General features: G+C 46.5%; 1 protein-coding gene across 1 annotated transcript in view; it reads right to left on the minus strand.

Annotated features, from left to right (window-relative positions):
- The window catches only part of LOC126543877 (uncharacterized), a 204,754-nt gene that overhangs the window by 6,689 nt on the left and 176,874 nt on the right, over window positions 1-21,191 (minus strand). The window contains exons 15-17 of the mRNA XM_050191008.3: window positions 18,792-18,896; window positions 8,027-8,224; window positions 6,924-7,027 (exon numbers count right to left, since the gene is read on the minus strand). Coding sequence (XP_050046965.1) covers window positions 6,924-7,027; window positions 8,027-8,224; window positions 18,792-18,896 — 407 coding nt within the window. The remainder of the gene's footprint in view (window positions 1-6,923; window positions 7,028-8,026; window positions 8,225-18,791; window positions 18,897-21,191) is intronic.

The raw sequence follows: 21,191 nt of genomic DNA on the forward strand, positions 1-21,191 counted from the left end.
GAGATAGTTCAAGTGGCTGAGGAGTTCTAGAGATTTATACAGTACCAGTGGCACCCACGATGATAATTGAAGAGGGAATAGTCTAGAGGAATTTGAAATCCCACAAGTAACGCCGGAAGAAGTAAAGAAAGGCTTGGGAGCTATGCAAAGGGGGAAGGCAGCTGGGGAGGATCAAGTAACAGCAGATTTGTTGAAGGCTGGTGGGAACATTGTTCTAGAAAGACTGGCCACCTTGTATACGCAGTGCCTCATGACCTTGAGCGTACCGGAATCTTGGAAGAACGCTAACATAATCCTAATCCATAAGAAAGGGGACGCCAAAGACTTGAAAAACTATAGACCGATCAGCTTATTGTCCGTTGCCTACAAAGTATTTAGTAAGTTAATCGCAAATAGAATCAGGAACACCTTAGAACTGTCAACCAAAGGACCAGGCGGGATTCTGTAAAGGCTACTCAACAATATACCATATTCACACTATCAATCAGGTGATAGAGAAATGTGCGGAATATAACCAACCCTTATATATAGCTTTCATTCATTATGAGAAAGCGTTTTGATTCAGTCGAAACCTCAGCAGTCATGGAGGCATTACGGAATCAGGGTATAGACGAGCCGCATGTAAAAATACTGAAAGATATCTACAGCGGCTGCACAACCACCGTAGTCCTCCACAAAGAAAGCAACAAAATCCCAATAAAGAAAGGCGTCAGGCAGGGAGATACGATCTTTCCAATGCTATTCACAGCGTGTTTGCAGGAGGTATTCAGAAACCTGGATTGGGAAGAATTGGGGATTAGAGTAAATGGAGAATACCTTAGTAACTTGTGATTCGCTGATGATATTGCCTTGCTTAGTAACCAAGGGGGCCAATTGCAATGCATGCTCACTGACCTGGAGAGGCAAAGCAGAAGGGTGGGTCTAAAAATTAATCTGCAGAAAACTAAAGTAGTTTAACAGTCTCGGAAGAGAACAGCAGTTTACGATAGGTAGCGAGGCACTGGAAGTGGTAGGGGAATACATCTACTTAGGGCAGGTAGTGACCGCGGATCCGGATCATGAGACTGAAATAATCAGAAGAATAAGAATGGGCTGGGGTGCGTTTGGCAGGCATTCTCAGATCATGAACAGCAGGTTGCCATTATCCCTCATGAGAAAAGTGCATAACAGCCATGTCTTACCAGTACTCACGTACAAGGCAGAAATCTGGAGGCTTACGAAAAGGCTTCTACTTAAATTGAGGACGACGCAACGAGCTATGGAAAGAAGAATGATGGGTGTAACATTAAGGGATAAGAGCAGATTGGGTGCGGGAACAAATGCGAGTTAATGACATCTTAATTGAAATCAAGAAAAATAAATGGGCATGGGCAGGGAAGATAAGGGAAGAATGAGGAGGGATGATAACCGATGGTCATTAAGGGTTACAGACTGGATTCCAAGGGAAGAGAAGTGTAGCAGGGGGCGGCAGAAAGTTAGGTGGGAGGATGAGATTAAGAAGTTTGCAGGGACAACATGGCTACAATTAGTACATGACCGGGGTAGTTGAAGAAATATGGGAGGCCTTTGCCCTGCAGTGGGAGTAACCAGGCTGCTGCTGCTGATGATGATAATCTGGGCCATGTAATCAACAAACACTGCATCCACCCCACGGACAAAAAACTGGCAGCAATAACTAAGGCACCGGCGCCAATTTATAAGCACCATCTTCAATCGCTGCTGGGCCTCAACAACTACTATGGAAAGTTCGTTCCAAACTTATCCACCGTTCTTTCCCCTTAAACAGGCTCTTGCAGAAAGACATTGCCTGGAATTGGAACACGGCTTGCGATCGCACCTTTCAGCACATCAAGTAGCTGCTTTCGTCAGCTACGATCTTGGCGCACTATGATCCAGGCCTGCCCCTGCAGTTATCTTGTGATGCGTCCGCCTACGGGGTAGGTGCAGTGTTGTCACACATTTTTTCCGAGGGTCAGATAAGGTCAATAGCGTATGCCTCAAGCACCTTGAGTCGTACTAAGAAAGGCTATAGCGAATTAGAAAAAGAAGCCTTAGCTCTTGTGTTCGGCGTTAAAAAATTCCATTACTACGTGTATGCAAGGCGTTTTGTTTTGATCATGGACCCCAAACCTTTGGCAACAATTTTTGGTCCCAAGACTGGCATACCAGCAATTGCCGCCACAAGACTACAACGATGGGCAGTTGGTTTGTCGGCCTATTCTTTTTCATTAAACTTCCGGCCTGCACAGAACGCTGACGCAGATTGCTTGTCTAGGCTGCCAATAACACAGCCGATGGTCGAAGAGCAGGAAGAATCTTTTTATGACCTACGCTTCGACACTATGCCGATGAACAGCAATTATATTGTTCGTGAAACTTGACGTGATGCTACTTTGTGTACTGTGAGGCATCATATGCTGTCAGGCTGGCCACATAGTGTCCCGGATGAAATCAAACTGTTCTTTCATAGAAGACTAGAACTGTCCATACATCGAGGATGCATTATGCTGGGAATGCGCATACTTGTTCCCGAAAAATTCCGTACGCTCATTTTGGACGAGTTGCACCAAGGTCATCCAGGTGTTGTTCGCACCAAAGAACTAGCAAGAAGCTACGTTTGGTGGCCTATAATCGATAGTGACATAGAGTGTTTCACTGCGTCTTGTACCACTTGCGTCTAATTGCAATCTGCCGCCTAAAGCGCCCTTGCATCCTTGGCAACGTTTGCATGTCGATTTTGGTGGCCCGATAAACGGAGTGACGTACCTCGTGGTGGTTGATGCACATTCAAAATGGCCAGAAGTGTTTCCAATGCCGACAACCACCACCGAAACAACCATTTGATGCCTACATGAACTGTTTTGCAGATTCGGATTTCCCGAGACTTCAGTGTCTGACAACGGCACTCAGTTCACTTCTGCAGATTTCCAGGAGTACCTGCAGCGAGTAGGAACCAGACACGTGAGAACAGCTCCGTATCATCCCAGTAGCAACGGTCTGGCAGAACGTTTCGTCCAGACGCTGAAGGGTGCACTTCGGAAGTCCAGGCGACCCACATCACCGTCGGAGCTCGCAGACTTCCTCTTTTCGTACCACAACACTCCACAAACGACTACTGTAGAAGCACCCTCTCTTTTGCTGTTGGGGAGGCGCCTCAGGACTAGGCTAGACCTCGTCAGGCCCTCCGTTGAGGAGTGGGTCGCCCGCAAACAGTTTCAGGACACCAGTCGCAACAGGCATCGTGCAACTACGTGCTTGTGCTTCGTGCTTGTCCACAATTTTTGTCGAGGACCAAGGTGGTTTCAGTGCTACCGTTCTCACCCGCACCGGTCCAGTGTCGTATTGTGTTAGTGTTGTGACCCCCCGGGGTGTGTGTGAGTGGGTTCATCACCATAACCACATTGTACGTGCTCCGGACTGTGACGTCACGGTGATCACAGCCACCGACTTCCACGATGAAGACTACGTCACAGCTGGCACTAGCGCTAGCAGCCCCACCGAGCCTGTGGAACAGCCGTCGACACATAGGGAAGCCGCCGAACAGGGTCGCCGCTACCCACTACGTCAGCGCGGACCTCCCGACCGCTACAGCACCTAATCCTACTACGGGACAGTAAATAAGTGTGGGGGAGATGATATGTTGCGCGCCTAGGCGACAAGGTGTCACAGCTAGGCATGCGCCGTGGTAGCGGCGCAAATGTTATCACCCTGTGGTTGTGCTTAAAAGCGCCGGCATTCAAGCTGGCGCGCGCTTTCATTCCTGTAGCATAGAACCGGGCAGTTCGCCCGCCATTGTTAAGTTGATGGCTAAATAAAGCCGTATTAGTTTCACTCCACCGTTGCGCTGTCCTTCCGTCAGACACGACACAACCATTTGACCACATCCGTCCACGGCAGTTTACAGTTATTGCCTCGGTATTCCATCGCATTGGCAGTGAAATTTCGTTACATTGAAATGGTGCGTAAACACACTTCATTATATTGAGGTTCAAAATACATGGTGTTCTATGGACAAGAAGTTATAGTTAATACTTCTTTATATAGAGAATTTTGTTATGCTGAAGTTTTGTTATATCCAGAATTAAATGTAGTTATTTTTACCTTGTATACGGGCCACACTCAAGAAGTTCAAAGCTAAATTGAAGAAGTGTGGCCTAATACAACGTCGTAGGGTATAAAATTTTAATGTTTTTCATTGTTGGCAGCATTGAATGCAATAAAATATTGCTTTCCAGCAAAACTTTTTTTTTGCTATTCCGATTGGTATTTGGATATTTTTGCAATCACTCTTTAAATAGGTATGCAATTGTATCAAAGTTCCAATACAGCAAGCTTAACCCCAATAGCAGCACTGAATAGCACATGAGCAATCATTGTTACTGTCCAACATTAGGAAAAGAAAGGGCCAACCAATCGTCGACTTCAAAGAAGACAGAATCGACATACACGGTGGTTCAAACGATTCAATCATTACATGTTGATTATATTTCTCTATTCTGTCTCTCTTTCGTGTTCATTATTCACTCATTTTATATCTTATTCGTATCGTATTTCATGCGCAATTTCGTCGACCTTGTGTTCTTTAATCTAGACACTTGATTGATCTTTTTATGTTTTGACCAAGAGGCCAGGCGGGCCAATCCTGGAGGTAGTGTCATCTATGGTACAGTGAAAGCTTGTTAATTCGACTTCCGTTAATTCGGAAAATCCGATAATTCGACCTTCGCGCCTGGTCCCTACAATTATATATAGGAGTCTATGGGATGAAACTCTTGTTAATTCGGACAGATTCCAGTCCACCTCGGATAATTCGGACGATTTTGGGCAGCCACCAAGGCTCAAAAACGAAAATACGGCAAGCGCGGCACAAAAGTGATACCCAAACCAATGCCTCGTTGCCCAAACGCAGCATCGCCATTGACATCAAGTGGCTGAAACTTGGCCAATCCAATCCAGTTGGCTCGACTTGTGGCTGGATGGGTGCTTTTCCTTGTTTTTGCATGTGTCGGCGTTATCGACGGGGCCATTTTGTCGCTTTGTTGCTGTTGGTGCGCTACATCCTTGCACGCTGTTTTGCCGAAGACCGCTGGATTTAGCGCAGCTCAGTTATTGAACGTTATTGGTGCTTTTCTGTTGTGCGCCCGTGTCACTGCATTCTCCGCCGATGGCAACGCCGGCGAAGCGGCCGAAATACGAGGCGAAGGACTTGCCTACCAAGGTCCAGAGTTGGAAGAGGCTTTGCTTCGGTGGGTGGTCGACTAGCATAATGCAAATCTGCCATTGAGTGGACCCCTCATCATGGCGCAAGCCGAGAGGTTTGCACTGATGATGCATATCGATGCATTCAAGGCATCGGAAGAGTGGTGTGCGCGCTTCAGGGAGCGACATGGCCTCGTTTTTAAGACTGTGTGCGGCAAAAGAGGCGCTGTCAACGAAGACGTTGCCAACAACTGGAAGAACGCTCAGCTGCTTGAACACATCGCCGCCTACGATCCAAATGACATATTTAATGCTGATGAAACAGCACTTTTCTTTAAGGTTTTGCCAGACAAAACTGTGACCATGAAAGGAGATCCGTGCATCGGTGGCAAAAGATCCAAGGAACGCGTCACCATTCTTTTAGCCGCCAACATGACAGGAACAGAGCGCTTGCCGCTTGTCGTCATTGGAAAGGCACAAAAGCCACGGTGCTTTAAGAACATGCCTGCTCTTCCAGTGGAATACCGAGTGAATAAAAAGGCCTGGATGACGTCGGAAATTTTTCGTGGCTGGATGCAGAAGTTAGAGCGACAGTTTTCCGCAAAGAACCGCAAAGTGTTAATGGTGCTGGACAATTGTAGTGCGCATAACAGTGTCACCGGACTGGACAACATAGAAGTTGTTTTCTTGCCGCCGAACACAACATCGGCCCTCCAACCGATGGACCAAGGCATAATTCAGTATGTCAAGACCAAATACCGCAGGCGCGTGCTAGAACGGATGCTCCTGTGCCATGAAGTCGGCAAGCAGTACGACGTGAATCTTTTGAGCGTGGTCAACATTCTTGCCTACGTTTGGCACAACACGCCCGCGCACGTCATCGCCAACTGTTTTAGACACAGTGGCTTCGTTGTGCGTGAGCCTGGCGATGATGCAGTGGCCGAAGTGTCGCTAGATGACAATGGAGATGACTGCGAGGATTTTGGAGTTCTGCCGGATGCGGTGACACTCGCTGATTACGTCGGCATTGATGACGGCGTTGTTACAGCCGGCTCGCTTACCGTAGAAGAAATTGTCAGGGACGTGCTGCATGGCGAAGATTCTGAGGAGGAAGAGGAGCCGCAAGAGGAGCAGCCTCGGCCCCCTCGCACTGTGAAGGAAGCCGCGGAGGCCCTCGCTGTGTTGGAAGAATTTTGTTGGGACACTGCAGACAGCATGCGAGCTGCTAAGCACCTGGAAGGACTTCGTAAAATAGTATCCGCGCGGGTTTCTGCTCGAAAGCAGACGAGCATCCTCGATTACTTTGAGCAGTAAAGGTTTGTTGATGAAAGTCGTGCATTTATTGTTTTTGTTGTCCGCTCGATAATTCAGACATTCGGTTAATTCGGACATAATTTACGTTCCCTAGAAGTCCGAATTAACGAGCTTTTACTGTACAATGTTGTAAATTTTTTACTGTACTGGGGATAGCCTGTACTGTTAATTTGATCTGCTCTACAACTGATTTTTGCTTGTCTCGTTGAGGCCTACATTTTGATACATGTTGTGACTGGCAATGATGCTCTGGAAGCACGAAAAGGCAGTTGTCTTTCTCGAATTGGTTACAAGGTACCCAGTTATGCAAAGCCGGTGGCAGTCAGCAAGGAAGACCCTGTCTTCAAAAAAGAAAAAATGTGGCACGCGACTGTGATGAAGCCTCTGTTGGAATTGCTGCAAAGACTTACTGCCATTCGAATGCGCAGCCGCTGGGCCTCCTCTTGAAGCTGCTGCTGCTCAGCACGCAACTGCCGCTCTCTTTCAGTAAGTAGCACCCGTTCCATGTGGCGCTCTGCATTAAGGACCAGAGAGAGAATCATTACTATTTGCCGCCAGTGAATTCACATAAGAAATGTTATGAAAAAAAAACTAAGTGACCATAGAATAGAGCACACATTATAATCATGACGAGACCACTGTAGAGAAATGAATTGTTGTCTGTTACAATCCATGCTATGCCGTGGAGCTTGTGTTTGAAGTTCGTAACACAAAAGGAAATGGGAAAAGAATTGGACATAGTGAAAGAAACAAAGCTAATATTTCATACCAGAAGCTCAGTCACAACTGGCTGAATCTGTGCCAGCCTGATGTAGCATCACAAACCAGGTCAGGTGACTTTAGCTGTTAAAGTTCCAACAATTTCGGATAAGGAAGAAATGAACCAGGCAGTCAGATAATTTTCCAGCATGTTTACAAAAACTCGTTGGGAAGGCAAACTGTAATGTTTGCATTTATATGCAGCACATCTTCATTAACATTATTTCCTTCATTCTATTAAGAAAATATGCTAACCTGCAGAAACTTCCAATATAAAATATCACACAGAAGTTACAGTGAGTGTCCAACATTTTCATCCTTTAAAAAAGAAGGAAAAATCCCGTTTCGGAGCAAGTTATATTAAATTTACGACTGGTACATAGAGAAAAAATTGTGCTCCTTTGGCATTTGACTTGTGAAGAATGCGAAGCATGCATGCTGCATCCACGCGAGTCCATCACTCAGTGCTCTGTATGTGCTATTCTTTAATGTTTGTCATTGCACATGAACATTTTTCATCCCTAAAGCTTTTTTTCTTTCCCTTTTTTTCCCTATCTGCCGCACCACTTTTACACCCTCTTCTGCACTCTTCTTGTGGCTGGAGTAGCAGTAATGTGCACAAAAAATGTTTGTGCCAGAAGTACTTGCCTTAAGAAAGTTCAGGATAATGGGCTGTTTTATGAAGGATATATAAATGATATTTGGAAGGAAATTTGCATGTTCTCATATAATGATATGTAATGGGCAATCTCACCCTGGTTGTAACGTGAGTAAGACTCCATTATGGCTTCAACACCAGGCCACTGAAAGAGGGCTGGCAAGGGCTCAGCAGGGTCCACGCCACCTTCTTCTCCAGGCTCCATTAACGCAGACTCTTGGACTGGGTTTGGTGCAGCCACTGGAGGTGCCCTTGTGTGGAATATCGAGTAACTCGGCCTATTACGGCGCTTCTCTGTTTCCCCAAAAAAGGACAAAGGGGGTTGTTAGAGCATGATGTTGCAGTCTTGCAAGAGGCAACTCAAGACATATCAAAAGTCAGGACAGGTTACAATGAAGGCTTGGCACAGGTTACAATGAACAGAAGTAAAACATGAAAAGTGTGTGCGTGCGCATGCACACACATGTGGGTGGGTGTGTAACTAGGCTATTTTTAACAGGTAGTGCCATTCTTATCCTCCTTCATATGCTCCCTAACGTTCATGAATTTAAAATGAAATCTAAGCACTTGTCCTGCCTTGCCTTTCGAGCAGTCTCCCTCTGAGTTTACCTTTTAAGTTCTTAATTATCAACAAGAAATGCATGAAATGCTTATAAATCCAAGAAAGCAACCTACTGGTCCATGGCTTCATCTAACTAAGCGACAAACTGGAATAGCATTTCCTATGCCTCGTGTACAGTCCACTAAGGGCTTGCAACAATTTGTTAAGAGTGTAACATATTGGAAGAATGGCCTTCTAGTTGAGAAAGTTCCTGTAGCTTAGAAGCTTACACACACAGAAGTTTATCTGCTTATGATCAAGTTAAAGGGGCACTAAAGCAGAGTGTACGAGCTGGATCTGTTCACACTGCTTGTACTGCTTCGACCTGTAAGGATAAGCTGTGACTGTCCACACCAAGAAAGCAATTACTGCTTACCTAAAGGTCATTGATGTCGTCCCTGATACTGTTTTATTTTCCTTTGATAATTTATCCACAGATATTACAACCAAAGATAGCTACAGTAGACTCCCATTAAAACGACTTGAAGGGACTGTGAAAATCTGTTCCTCTAATCAAAAGTTCACCTTAGCAGAGGTGACCAACAAAACTAAACATCCACTACAGTCGAAACCCGCAATAACGAAATCGCCGGGGAAAGCAAAACATTTCGCTTTTGTGGGAATTTCGTGAGCACGAGAATGAGGCAAAAAAGACAGGGAAGGGAATTGGCTTGCAAAAAAAAAAAAAAATTTATTCCGAAAGTCAGTCAGCTTACTTTGCCGAGCCTTGCCTTGCAGCAATTTTACTGCTCTCGACTCGCACTGCAAGAAGTGGTCCATTGCTACGTCGTCATCATGCTCACCGAAAGATGATCGAATTACATCGAAGGCATTCAACACATCCCGCGGGTTCGCAGTCCTCTCTTGATTTGGCGTCTGGTGGTCGTTGGCGTCGTCGGCACCTTGGCAAACGCTACTTATGATGACCTCATCAGTCATCTCTTCATGGACGACAACATCTTAATCCACACGAACGAACTCATCGATGCTGAGGCCATCCGGAACACCATCTGTCACGGCAGAAAGTTCATCCCATGCGTGGGCCAGCGATAGCGGCACTGCGGCGTCAGCACTGTCAACTAGTGCACTTTAAGGCGAATCTTCTTGCGATGCCACTGGATCAGCGCATAATGCTTGCAGAGTGGCAATGAAGCCGGCATGATTAAAACAATTAGCTATCACGGCTGGCGACGTCGCAACCCATGCGGCGGCCATCATCTCAAGCGCCATGAACATGTCCACTACGGTGGGACGCTTCAACTGGAGGTTCAGCAGCAGATGCTGAATCAGCCTCTCCTTGTAGGCGCACTTGACGCTACGAATGACGCCTTGATCAAGCGGCTGCAGCATGAAAGTGCAGTTCGGTTGAAAAAAAAAACCAAGCGCACGTTTCCCAGCTCCACGTCATTGACATGATGGGCACTGCAATTGTCCAGAAAAAGACAGACCGATCTGCCTGCCTTCTGCATGTCCGTATCGAAGGCCTCGAGCTAGCTGCAAATATGGCCCAGGTCATCCATGCCTTCAGGTTCGCGGTGTACTGTACAGCCAGCCGACGATTTCCCTTGAAGCAGCGGGGCTTCTTACTTCTGCCAATTACAAGCAGTGGCCGTTTATCTGTGCCGTCCATGTTGGTGCACAACAAAATTGTTACACGCCGCTTGGTGTGTTTTCCCCCGCGGCATTTCTGGCCTTTTAAGTCCAGGGTCTTCGATGGCAGCATCTCGTAGAATAAGGCCGTCTCATCTGCGTTGTAAATGTAAACTACCCGGGAAATTCCCAATGTTACATGCACAACTTCAGAACTACAACCATCGACTTGGACAAGCTGTTTTCGGTTGGTGAAGTAGGAGCGGATCCAACTGATTAGATTAATGTGCAGACAATACTAGAAAGCTTCACGAGTAGTTTACCATGACAGACGCAGTCAAAGGCTTTTCTAAAACCTAAGAAGATAGCATCTATTTGACCACCTTTATCAAGTGTTATTTATTGCAAAGTCATGAATAGTGGCGACGAGTTGGGTGGTAGTCGAAGGGATTTTCCTAAAACCATGCTGGAAGGTAGGAAAAATATTGTTTTCCTCTAGAAAGGAGATTGTGTAATGCATGATGAAATGCTCTAGAAGTTTACAGGGACCGGAAGTTATCGATACAGGCGTTTCAACGTTCAGACGATCACCTTCTTTAAGGACAGGAACTACACACGCCGTACGCCAATCATCAGCAAGAATTGCATCATTCGATAGACAAGAAAGATGGATATAGGTGTGTGCGATAGGATCATCGTACCGCTGCAGAAATACGTTAGGAATACTGTCTGGACCGCTAGATGATTTAGTTTTAAGATTCAGCAACAAAGAAAACACAGCTTCGACAGTTTAAGATCGGCACATATCGTAGGAAGATAATTATTACTCATGTTCGTAGTGTGTTCCTGAGTGAATACCACGTGGAAAAATCAATTGAACTGGTGAGCTATTTTGGTAGAATAATTGACAATACGGCCATCCACTGACATCTCAGTCAGTTTTTTTTGTGCTTGCCGCTCAAGCACCGCAAGAATCTACCACGGTTATTTTTCAAGAAATTAGGGAGTGAGTGGTTGAGGTATCGCGTTTTGGCTTCGGTTAGCCAAGCCGCAAGCTGGGCTTTCAATGAAGTAAGTCTACAGTGGGTTTCTTTCTGGCACGTTTTAGCCGGCATTGCTAATGTATTATATTGTCGCGTGGTAGTGACGGTGACGAAAGCAGCGAAGCTGTGAGTAACGAAACTAACATTTTATTCGGCGAACCTGTGCCCTCAAGAATAGGCTACACTCAAGGAACAACGACAGCGGAAAACACAGTCTGCGATCGTCGAAAATCAGATCCTCGGGTCAAGCGCATCAGCTTTTATACATGAGCCATCAAACATTCCAAAGTAATCGATGGTGCCTGCGTGTCTTCCAGACAGTTCTACACCATTTGCGTCGCGCATACACGCAATCAGATTACACAAGGTTCGGCAACAACAGACAGCGGATAGAACCATCGATGACATTCCAGAAACTTCCGATACATGCCGGCGCATCCTGCACTGAGTGATTGTATTTCTTAGATGACGAAATGCGGTCATTCAATAAACAAGTACACGTGTCACTACCCCCCTCTTAAAGAAACACTGTCCCTATGCTGTAAACATAAAAGGAGAGCAGAAAAAAAAAAAATGTCCAAAGGAAGTCCAAAGCTCAGCTATGCAAAGTCCCAAAGTTCGTTAGCGCTGGTAGAATGGCTTAATTCGCACAACATGGAATATTTCAGGTCGTGAGTGACAGCGCTGTGATAGCAAAATGCCGTATGGCCCGACCTCATAGTCGAGTGCCCCAATGCGTCGGATGATCTTAAAGGGTCTGAAATATCGGCGTAAAAGCTTCTCGCTAAGTCCTCGTTGGTGTATCGGGGTCCAAACACGGTCGCCGGGCTGGTATTTCACATAGTGTCCTCAAAGATTGTAGTGCCGGCTGTCGGTCCTCTGCTGGTTCTTGATGCGTAGGCAGGCGAGCTGTCTGGCTTCTTCAGCGCGCTCGAGATAGGTGGTGACGTCGACATTTTCTTCATTAGTGATGTGCGGCAACATGGCGCTAAGAGTCGTTGTTGGGCTCCTGTCATAAACCAGCTTGAACGCCGTAATCGATGTTGTTTCTTGCACCGCCACGTTGTAAGCGAACGTTACATATGGCAGGACCACATCCCAAGTCTTGTGCTCGACGCCGACGTACATTACTAGCATGTCGGCAGGGGTCTTGTTCAGGCGCTTTGTAAGAACATTCGTCTGCGGGCGATAGGCAGTTGTCCTCCTGTGGCTTGTCTGACTGTAATGCAGAATGGCTTGAGTGATGTAAAGGCAGTTCCTCTGTTGGCAATGAGGACTTCTGGGGCACCGTGTTGCAGCAGGATGTTCTCGACGAAGAATTTCACCCCTTTGGCAGAGCTTTAGTTTCAATGGAGCAGGTGAGGTAGTCTGTCGATACGACGATCCACTTATTTCCGGATGTTGATGCCGGAAAGGGTCCCAACAAATCCATCTTGATCTGCTGAAATGGTCGGCAAGGAAGCTTGATGGGCTGTAGTAATCCTGCTGGCCTTGTCGGTGGTGTCTCGCGTCGCTGACAGTCTCGGCATATTTTGTTTTGTTGAAGTGAAAACGTGTCCGCGAAGTAGTTCATTTTGGAGAGAATTTCGATGCAATGTGTTCTATGGGTCATCGACAAGGTATTAAAAGATCTTCGTTGTGGCAAAAATTTTGTTGAAGTTGACTTCATTGTCCCAGGATTCAATTGCACAGATAAACCTCAATATAACAAAGACGAAAAGATACGAAAGTTCCTTCATTATATCGAAACTTACCGTATTTACTTAAATCTAGGCCGACCCTGATTCTAAGCCGACCCCCTAAAGTCCGAAGCCAACAAAAAAATATATATATATTACCTCGAATGTAGGCCGAACAAAAAAAGCGAGGACAGCGTTCACAAAATGCAAACAGCATTTACTGAATCTGAATGTGCTGAGCTCATTCAACGTCGTCATCGCTGCTAGACTCGTCGCTGTGTTCCTTGTCACTGTCACCTTCAAACAGTGCACTATCTTCGCTACCGTCAAGTGCATTAGATATGCTGAACTTTATAAAGGTGCGCACGATCAAAGTACCTGGGATGTCGTCCCACGCTGCAGCTACCCAGTCCGCCAGCTGCGATAGCGATGCACGTTTGATGCGGCCCTCCACTTATAACAATATCGAGAAAGATGAAAAATATGATCGTTATAACTGATGATCGCTATATCTGGACTGCAGTTGTTAAAAAAAAATTAAAAAATAATAATAGAGAAATAAAAAACGCAGAACATACCATTGCAGCTTCGAACTCGAATTCGCTACTTGCTCTAAAGAATGGATGATGTAGAAAGTAGGCTGTGAAAAACAAACTTTATTTCTAGCGCCAATGACCGTGTCAAGGGTTAGGCACGCCAAAATAGTCAGAAATCTGCACTTGCTTTTGTGGCAGCTTCAGCTTCACAACCGCGGTGTGCATGGATTCCAGCTGCTGCGCGAACACTGGCGGCAATCCTTTAGCATGCATAAAATCAATTAAGGAGTAGATCGACGACAGTGCACTTTGCATGGACATCGAGGTCGGGGTCAAGAAGCCACTGTCAATCTCGTTGTCACTGTCGCTGCTGCCGTTGCCACCGTCGCACAACTTTGCCGTCTGTCGAAAGAGCACATCTTCGGCGATCGCCTCGTCGGTGACCTCATCGCAGAACGAGGCAGCACTGTCTGCAGTCAAAAACTCCTCCATCGACGCACCACCTGTGTCACCAGTAGGAACGAGCTCCCAGAGCTTGGTTATGTCAGTGGCTTCCACCGTGTTGGTCTCAGTGGGTTGGGGAAGTTCGTCCTGACGCACAAAGCCTGCCTTTTTTGAAGCAATTGTACATGGTTGACTGCTTTACTTCATACCACGCACCATAAACGAAGCGCACAGCTTTCAAAAGGCTGATCTTCAGGTCAGGGGGCCCGTTTGCATGACCCGACGTGCCAGGAGCTGCGCGGTCAATGGCTAAAGTTAGCCACTCCAGCATGCGCTGCCGATACAGGACTTTAAAGCTGGCGATCACACCGGCGTCCAACAGCTGCAGGCCTGCCGTAGTATTCGGAGGCAGAAACATCAATTCGACAGATGTTAGCTTCGAGTTAATGCTATGTGCGCTACAGTTGTCAAGTAGCAACACTACTTTTCTTCCTTGGCCTTCAATTATACTGTCGAACTCGAGCAGCCATTCTTCGAACAGGTCGCGGGTAATCCACGCCTTCTTACTGCTGCGATAGCGAACTGGGATGTGCTGATTCCTAAAGCACGTTGGCTTCTTTGATCACCCGATCATGAAAGGCTTGAGACGATGGCTCCCGTCCATGCTAACGCACAGCAACACGGTCACCCTAAGTTTCGAGTGCTTCCCGCAGGGGCATCGATCTCCTTTAAGAGCGTGAGTATTCGACGGCAACATTTGAAAAAACAGAGCAGTTTCGTCGCAATTATATCTGTCCTTCTCCGCGTAGCACTCCAGCCCGCCGGGCAGCTTTGCCTGCAGCCACTGCTGCTTTGCCTGCGTGTCCAAAGACGCCACATCCCCTACCACGTTTTTTGTAAACGATTCCGTGCCGCTCTTTAAAGCACTGAATCCAGCCTCCCCCAGGCTCAAAATTTGGGCGTCCCAGCGAAGTTTTTCGCTTTGGTGGCAAGTATTGCCCCACTAATAGGCACATTATGTGCGCGGGTTGCGATGAACCACTGGTAAAGCGCCTGTTCAACATCAGCGTACAAAGGGTCTCTAACCCTTTTCCACTGATCGGCATGGCCGCTGATTGCTCCTGCCTTCACAATCGCGGTGCTCCCGGTTTTCAAGATGGTTGATATCGTCGACTGGGCGAGCTCATACTTCTTCACGAGGGCGCTCACCTTGAAGCCGCGTTGAGAGTCCTGTAAAACATCCATCTTCGTGTCAAGCGACACAGCTTTGCACTTTGTCGGCGCCATCTTCGAACTGGGTTGTACCGCTGGTTGCACACTGCTTCGGTGGCGTCAGCCTGCTATCGCTAGAGAGAGAGACTGAGTGCAGCACGGGTGCCACCACGCCACTTTGCTTGTAGTTTTTTCTTCTTTCTCTCTCTTTCGGAGCGACTGTGGCCGACGTACATGAAGCAGCTAGCGCCATCTTGTGGCGCGCTGCGCCTATTCAGGTACTCTCCGGTGCGCGGGCGGGGCGGGACGCGCTGCGCGGTAATGGCGGCAGATACGAACTTATGGAGGTAAACATCGCCTCGTCTCGACATCGTTCGTTTCAGGGAACTAAGCAACGGAAATGTTACGATTATTTGGCACGGAAAACGCCGTCCAGACGGCAAAATTTTGATCATTATATCCGATATGCAGAGAATAAACTATCGTTATAAATGGTTTTTTTCCCCATAGACCTAATGCATAAAATGACACTCTTATGTCGACCCATCGTTATAACCGATATATCATTATATGTGGTATCGTTATAAGTGGACTGCACTGTATTTCCGCAGACGATCCTTGAAAGGTTTGTTGATGCAGACATCAAGTGGCTGCAACTGGCCCGTAATGCCGCCCGGTATGACAGCGAGGTCCGTGTTCGCTTGGGCGAGCGCAGCCTTCACGTTGTCGGTCAAGTGCCCACGGTAAGAATCGACGACAAGGAGCAAGTTCTTTGTCAAAAGGGCTCCTGAACGCCGTCGCCACACAATCTTAACCCACTCTTCCACCATCGCACCCGTCATCCACCCGTTCTCATTTGCTCGCACAATGACATTTTTTGGAGTTTCTCGAGCAGGCAGTGCCTTCCTTTTAAATATCATATACGGAGGGAGTTTACGTCTATCAGCTGTGCAGCACAGCATCACAGTTGCGTGCTGCTTCTCGTAGCCCGCAGAGCGCACCTTCACCCTTTTCATTCACGGTGTACAGCACTGGCATATCAAAATACACAGTCGTCTGGTCGGCGTTGCCGATTTGCCCAAGATTGTAGCCTGCCGCTTCTATCTTTCGCTGCACGATGCGCTGAAAAGCTATCAGCTTTTCTTCGAAATCGCTTGGCAGCTTCTGGGTGATTGAAGTGCGACGTCGGAAGGTGAAGCCGAAGCGCTTCATGAATTTCTGAAGCCAGCCCCGGCTGGCTTTGAAATCCTTTGGCGTTAGGCTTCGCTCCCTCGAAAGTTCCCTAGCTTTCACATGAAGCACTTCTGTTGTCACTGGAAGGGCAGCTGCTCTCTGCGTCCGAACAAAGTCAGCCGAAGCGGTCTCCATTTCGTGGTGACGGCCTTTCTTTGGTCCGCTAAATGCCATCCTCGTTGCGGCGCATGCAAAAAGCTGCTGTCGTTGTCCCCTCCAACGACGGACGTTTCTCTCGTCGATGCAAAAATCTCGCCCGGCTTGAAGGTTCGACGATGCCTCTGCGGCTAGCACAACTTTTCGCTTGAAAGCGGCACTGTAGTGGCATCTCCTGCTTGGTGACATTGCGATAACACCATGCCGCACACTGATATGGCCGACATGACACAGGTCAAAATGGCGACCTCGCTTGTGTACGGTTGGCTACTGGTAAGGCTAGTAGCGGCTGCGATACTGACTTTTCTAGATGGCGCTAGCTGTGCGACATATTTAGCAGTTTCAATGAAAAACTGGTGCGTTTTTTAAGATCCTCAAATCTAAGCTGGCCCTAGGGTTCGGAATATGATTATTTGAAAAAAGAAAAAAGAAACTATCGGCCTAGATTCGAATTAATATGGTGTTTACTTTGCTTCCTGTGCGCTCTGATCGCGTGTTATTAATAAACCGTGGCTGTCGGCGTTCAAGGATGGCAGTGCCATAACAAGTGCAAAGAGGGGTCACAGGTGGCAAGTGACATACGAGCTACGCCAAACATAGCTTTGGTTGCCCCAAAAGGCGCCTTTAAGAAATGCGGGAAAGTTGCTGCGGCAGCATCTCAGCTTGAGAAAGCCAGATGTTATCACCACAAGCATCTTGCCTCGTACTCCCCACTGGCTTGCACGAGAAAACCACATGTCCGTCAGCCTTGCTTGTTTTATGCAAACCTTGCCGACATCTATATCCATTGCATCCAGGTCCCTCGCAAAAACAAGCCCATGAAGGACTGAATCATCTATTGGACCTCCCGTAGGGACAATGATGAGGCAGCCTGCCCTACCGCATTAGCGTTGCCGTCGTGGCCGTCACTGTCGCTATCCGTTGCAAGCTCGTTTGCCACGATCACCTCATCGGTTAGAAGCATTTCGTTTCCAAATCTACAGCAGTGCGCTTTCTTTTCACCGGTAACATCATGCATTGGCGATGATCAGTGGACGAGTCAGCCATCTTCCGTTTCGGCAGCGAGTCAAACGAAGCTGAGAAACAACGTGGCTAGGAAAGACTTCAACGCAACGAACAAAGACAAGCACGAGCGACTTAATCCATTAGTAGAATTGCGCAGAATGAGGGCCATAGCATAGAGAAAGACACTGGCCATAGAATAAAGGCCCAACTATGAGGGCCAAGTGAGCAATGTGGGAACAGCACTGGCAGCGTTGTCAGCACAGTTGGCGGGGGCCATTCGTGTTTTGGAGGGTGGTGCAGCGCAGAGCTACGCGTACAGCTCATTCATGTTTGAAAAGATGGAAGGGCGACGGGAGAGATGCGCACGAGGCTGGCGTGCATCTCTAATGGAGAGAAGTGCACGGTGGCAGTTAGGGTGGCGCGCGATTGTGCAGCAACTCTCATTTCACTTTTTCTTTTTGCTTTTCAAGGATTTCGCATTTCATTACCTTTCGGCACGGACACATAGCAGCCAGACTTTATTGTTATAACCAATAATGTGGCATGGGAACACTGTATTAAGCTGGTTATTTCCCCATATAAAACATACAAAAGTTGATGGTGCAGCAGCTTTTCATTGTTATAACCGATATATTGTTAAAACCGGTATCGTTATAAGTGGTTTCGACTGTATTTCTAATGAATCCAAATATTAATCAGCAGCTGTATGCCAAGGGGGTCGCCAAAAGCCAGGTGGTTGCCCACAGTCACTCATCAGCAAAGGTATCTTTTATTTTACAGCGAAGCTGTATATATATGGCTAGGATCCCGAGATTCTATCGCGTCTATTGACAGAAAACTATCATCATCAATTGCTCATACCCCGCTAAGCAAGCAGGCTACAAGCACTCAGCAAAGTGAAGCGAGCAGTGCATACATTCTTTGGAATCATGCCTACAACACACAGAACAGCATACATATCCATAACGAACAAGCTCAAAACAAGTATCCGAACGACATATTTGATGATAAGGCACTCGTGATAGCAATGCGAAGCATGTAGCACTCCCCACATATGTTTCCTGGTAAAGATTGTTGTTGCGAAAGCTGCTGCAGTGATGCCAGCTTGAGACATAGGGTGTGATGTCCCAAGCCTTTGGTATATAAAATTACCAGCCAAGCAACTTATTTCAATGTAGTTGCAGCACCTCTATGGGTGGCGGCGTGCTGTAAAAATTAGCATTACTCTAAAGCCATAAAGCATTGCATACCCCCACAGCAGTTGTAGTGGAGGTTTTCAACAGTGGAATCCATTTTCACAGGGCCAGGATGGCGAGCGTTAAGAGAAAACTATAAAAAAAAAAAAAAAAAAAAGCCACTCACTGAGCTGGTGCAGGTGCTCCTGTTCTTGTTGCTGCTGGCTGTGCTGCAGCACCGATTCATGGAACTCATAGGCAAAGTCCCGGCCATACGGCTTGCCCTGGGAGGCTGTAGAATGGTGGAGAAAAACAGAGATAACCTTCGTTTCAGCTAGCTCTACTGTATGCTTACATGTCTTGCATCACTTAGCTTAACACCGTTACACTTACACTAAATCACAGTTTTCATTTTTGCATCAAACTGCAAGCTTTGGTTGCCGACAAGTTGCTTAAACTTGTAAGGCCAGGATGAAGTGGTGTAAATGACACAGTCATAATACAAGTCGAAAATGTCCTGTCTTACAATGAAGATATGTGGGAGCCAAAGTTTGACATTGTGGGCCGCACTTTGCACTGCTTGTCCTAAAGTTAATGTTCAAGAATAATGGGCCAACAAAGGTTCTGTGAAGGCACGCATGCCAACTGTGACATCGTGGTCCAATTTTGGTGCTACGGCAGTCATCAGTTATCCAGCAACGGCGTGACATAGCAGATGTGGTATGTGGGTCCACAAGTGATCAACTCGCAACAGGCACGAGCACCTATTCTTCACTAGTCTTGGTGAGCTTACTGGATGGCCTTAAGATTGCATGCAGGCAGACATCTCCAGATACGATCATACTGAACTCATAAAACTTGATCTAAACTGCCACAGGTATTTGGTCAAGTTGCATGAATGACAATGTGCGATGTCTTGGTGCACATCAGACTGCATGTTGAGCTTATGTAAACACGCAAGAATCATCAAATTTCAAGTAGGTATTATCGCACCAAGGCACAAGACAGAACTCCATCACCTCTTTCTTTACCACTGACAAGTAAAATTGTCACCGGAATTTGTACCAGTATAACTGATGACAAATATAGTCTTCATAAGGCAATGTTTCTAGAAATCTCTGGGAAATTCAGTCATCTTTTGCAGTATAGAATGGGCTAATAAGCTTCCACGTGCCTAGCACTGCTAAAGGCAATATATAACATATGTTTCTTAAAAATTCATTTTTTCTATTGCCTGATAATTTGTCTACATTTTTGCCTAGTTCACTGACCTTTAAAGCAATCATATATAAAATGATAATTAATCAGTCTATGCAAATGCTAAATGAAGCAAACAATGTCAAAATTTGCTTGCATGCTATAGTCAACTTCTTTAATTTGACTAAATTTTAATTTCACCATGGTTCAAAAGTCTCATAGAGCACCTAGACTCGTCCTTAAATTTGAATCAATTCTTAAGTGTGGTGAAGTTGCAATGCAATTCGAATGCACTACATTTAGCAGTGTTATATGATAATTCTTTAGTTTCCAGTGTGAAGAGCATTTGTAGCCATTCACCAGCCGGAAGCAAGCATTAATTTTTCATGTCACCTGAGATGAAGAAACGTCGGCTTTCAACCAAACTTTTGCTCGAATATCCAAAACATTTCCAGTTAACTTGCAGCTTGTTTGATTATGCAGCAGTGTAATAGCCATTTTGACCTTCTGGCGATGACCTTGGCGCAGGCAAAAAGTTGATTTGGTACAGCGATATATACGCTTCTTACAATTAGGTGCAGCGTTCACACACTTCTTCGGCGTGCGCTTGGTGCAATTTTCCACTCAAATGACGTTTTTGAGTAAGATGACAGGGAGAAATGCTCTAGGCACACTTTGGCACAACTGGCGCAGCTGTTCCAGCACTGAATTTGTACACAAATACTCATCATTTTTCACAACTGCAGCGTGGCTTAGATGAGTGCTTTCAGGTAAAAAAACGTAATACTGTCACGTGGTGGTGACGTTGAAGAACACAGTAGCAATACTGTGAACGACAAAACTAACATTTATTGGGCGAACCTGTGCCCACAAAACAGGCTACACTTATAGCACAACGATAGCGGCGAACACGGTCTGCGATCTGCGAAATCTGATCAGCGGGTCAAGCGCGTCGGCCTTTAACATCAATCGTCGAATGTTCCAGAGTAATCGATGGGACTCGCGTGCCTTCCACAAAGTTCTACATTACTCGCGTCGCGCACACATGCGATCAGATTACACAAGGTTCGGTCACAGACAGCGGATGGAAGCATCGATAACATTCCAGAAACTTCCGATACATGCAGGCGTGTCCTGCGCTGTGCGATAACATTTGTAAGGCGGTGAAATGTGTCGCCCGATAAAGACAAACAAGTACATGTGTCAATACCCTCCTCTTAAAAAGCATCGACCCGATGCTGCAAACGAAAGTAATAAATGAAAACAACCGTATCAAAGAGAACAACAAAATAAGGTAGTTCGTCAGCGTCCGTAAAATGGTTCAAGACGCACTACGTGGACCACTTCAGATCGTGCCCGGCGCCGCTGTGACTGCAAAATGCCGTCTGGC

Source organism: Dermacentor andersoni, chromosome 1 (genome assembly GCF_023375885.2).
Source record: "Dermacentor andersoni chromosome 1, qqDerAnde1_hic_scaffold, whole genome shotgun sequence".
NCBI lineage: Eukaryota > Metazoa > Arthropoda > Arachnida > Ixodida > Ixodidae > Dermacentor > Dermacentor andersoni.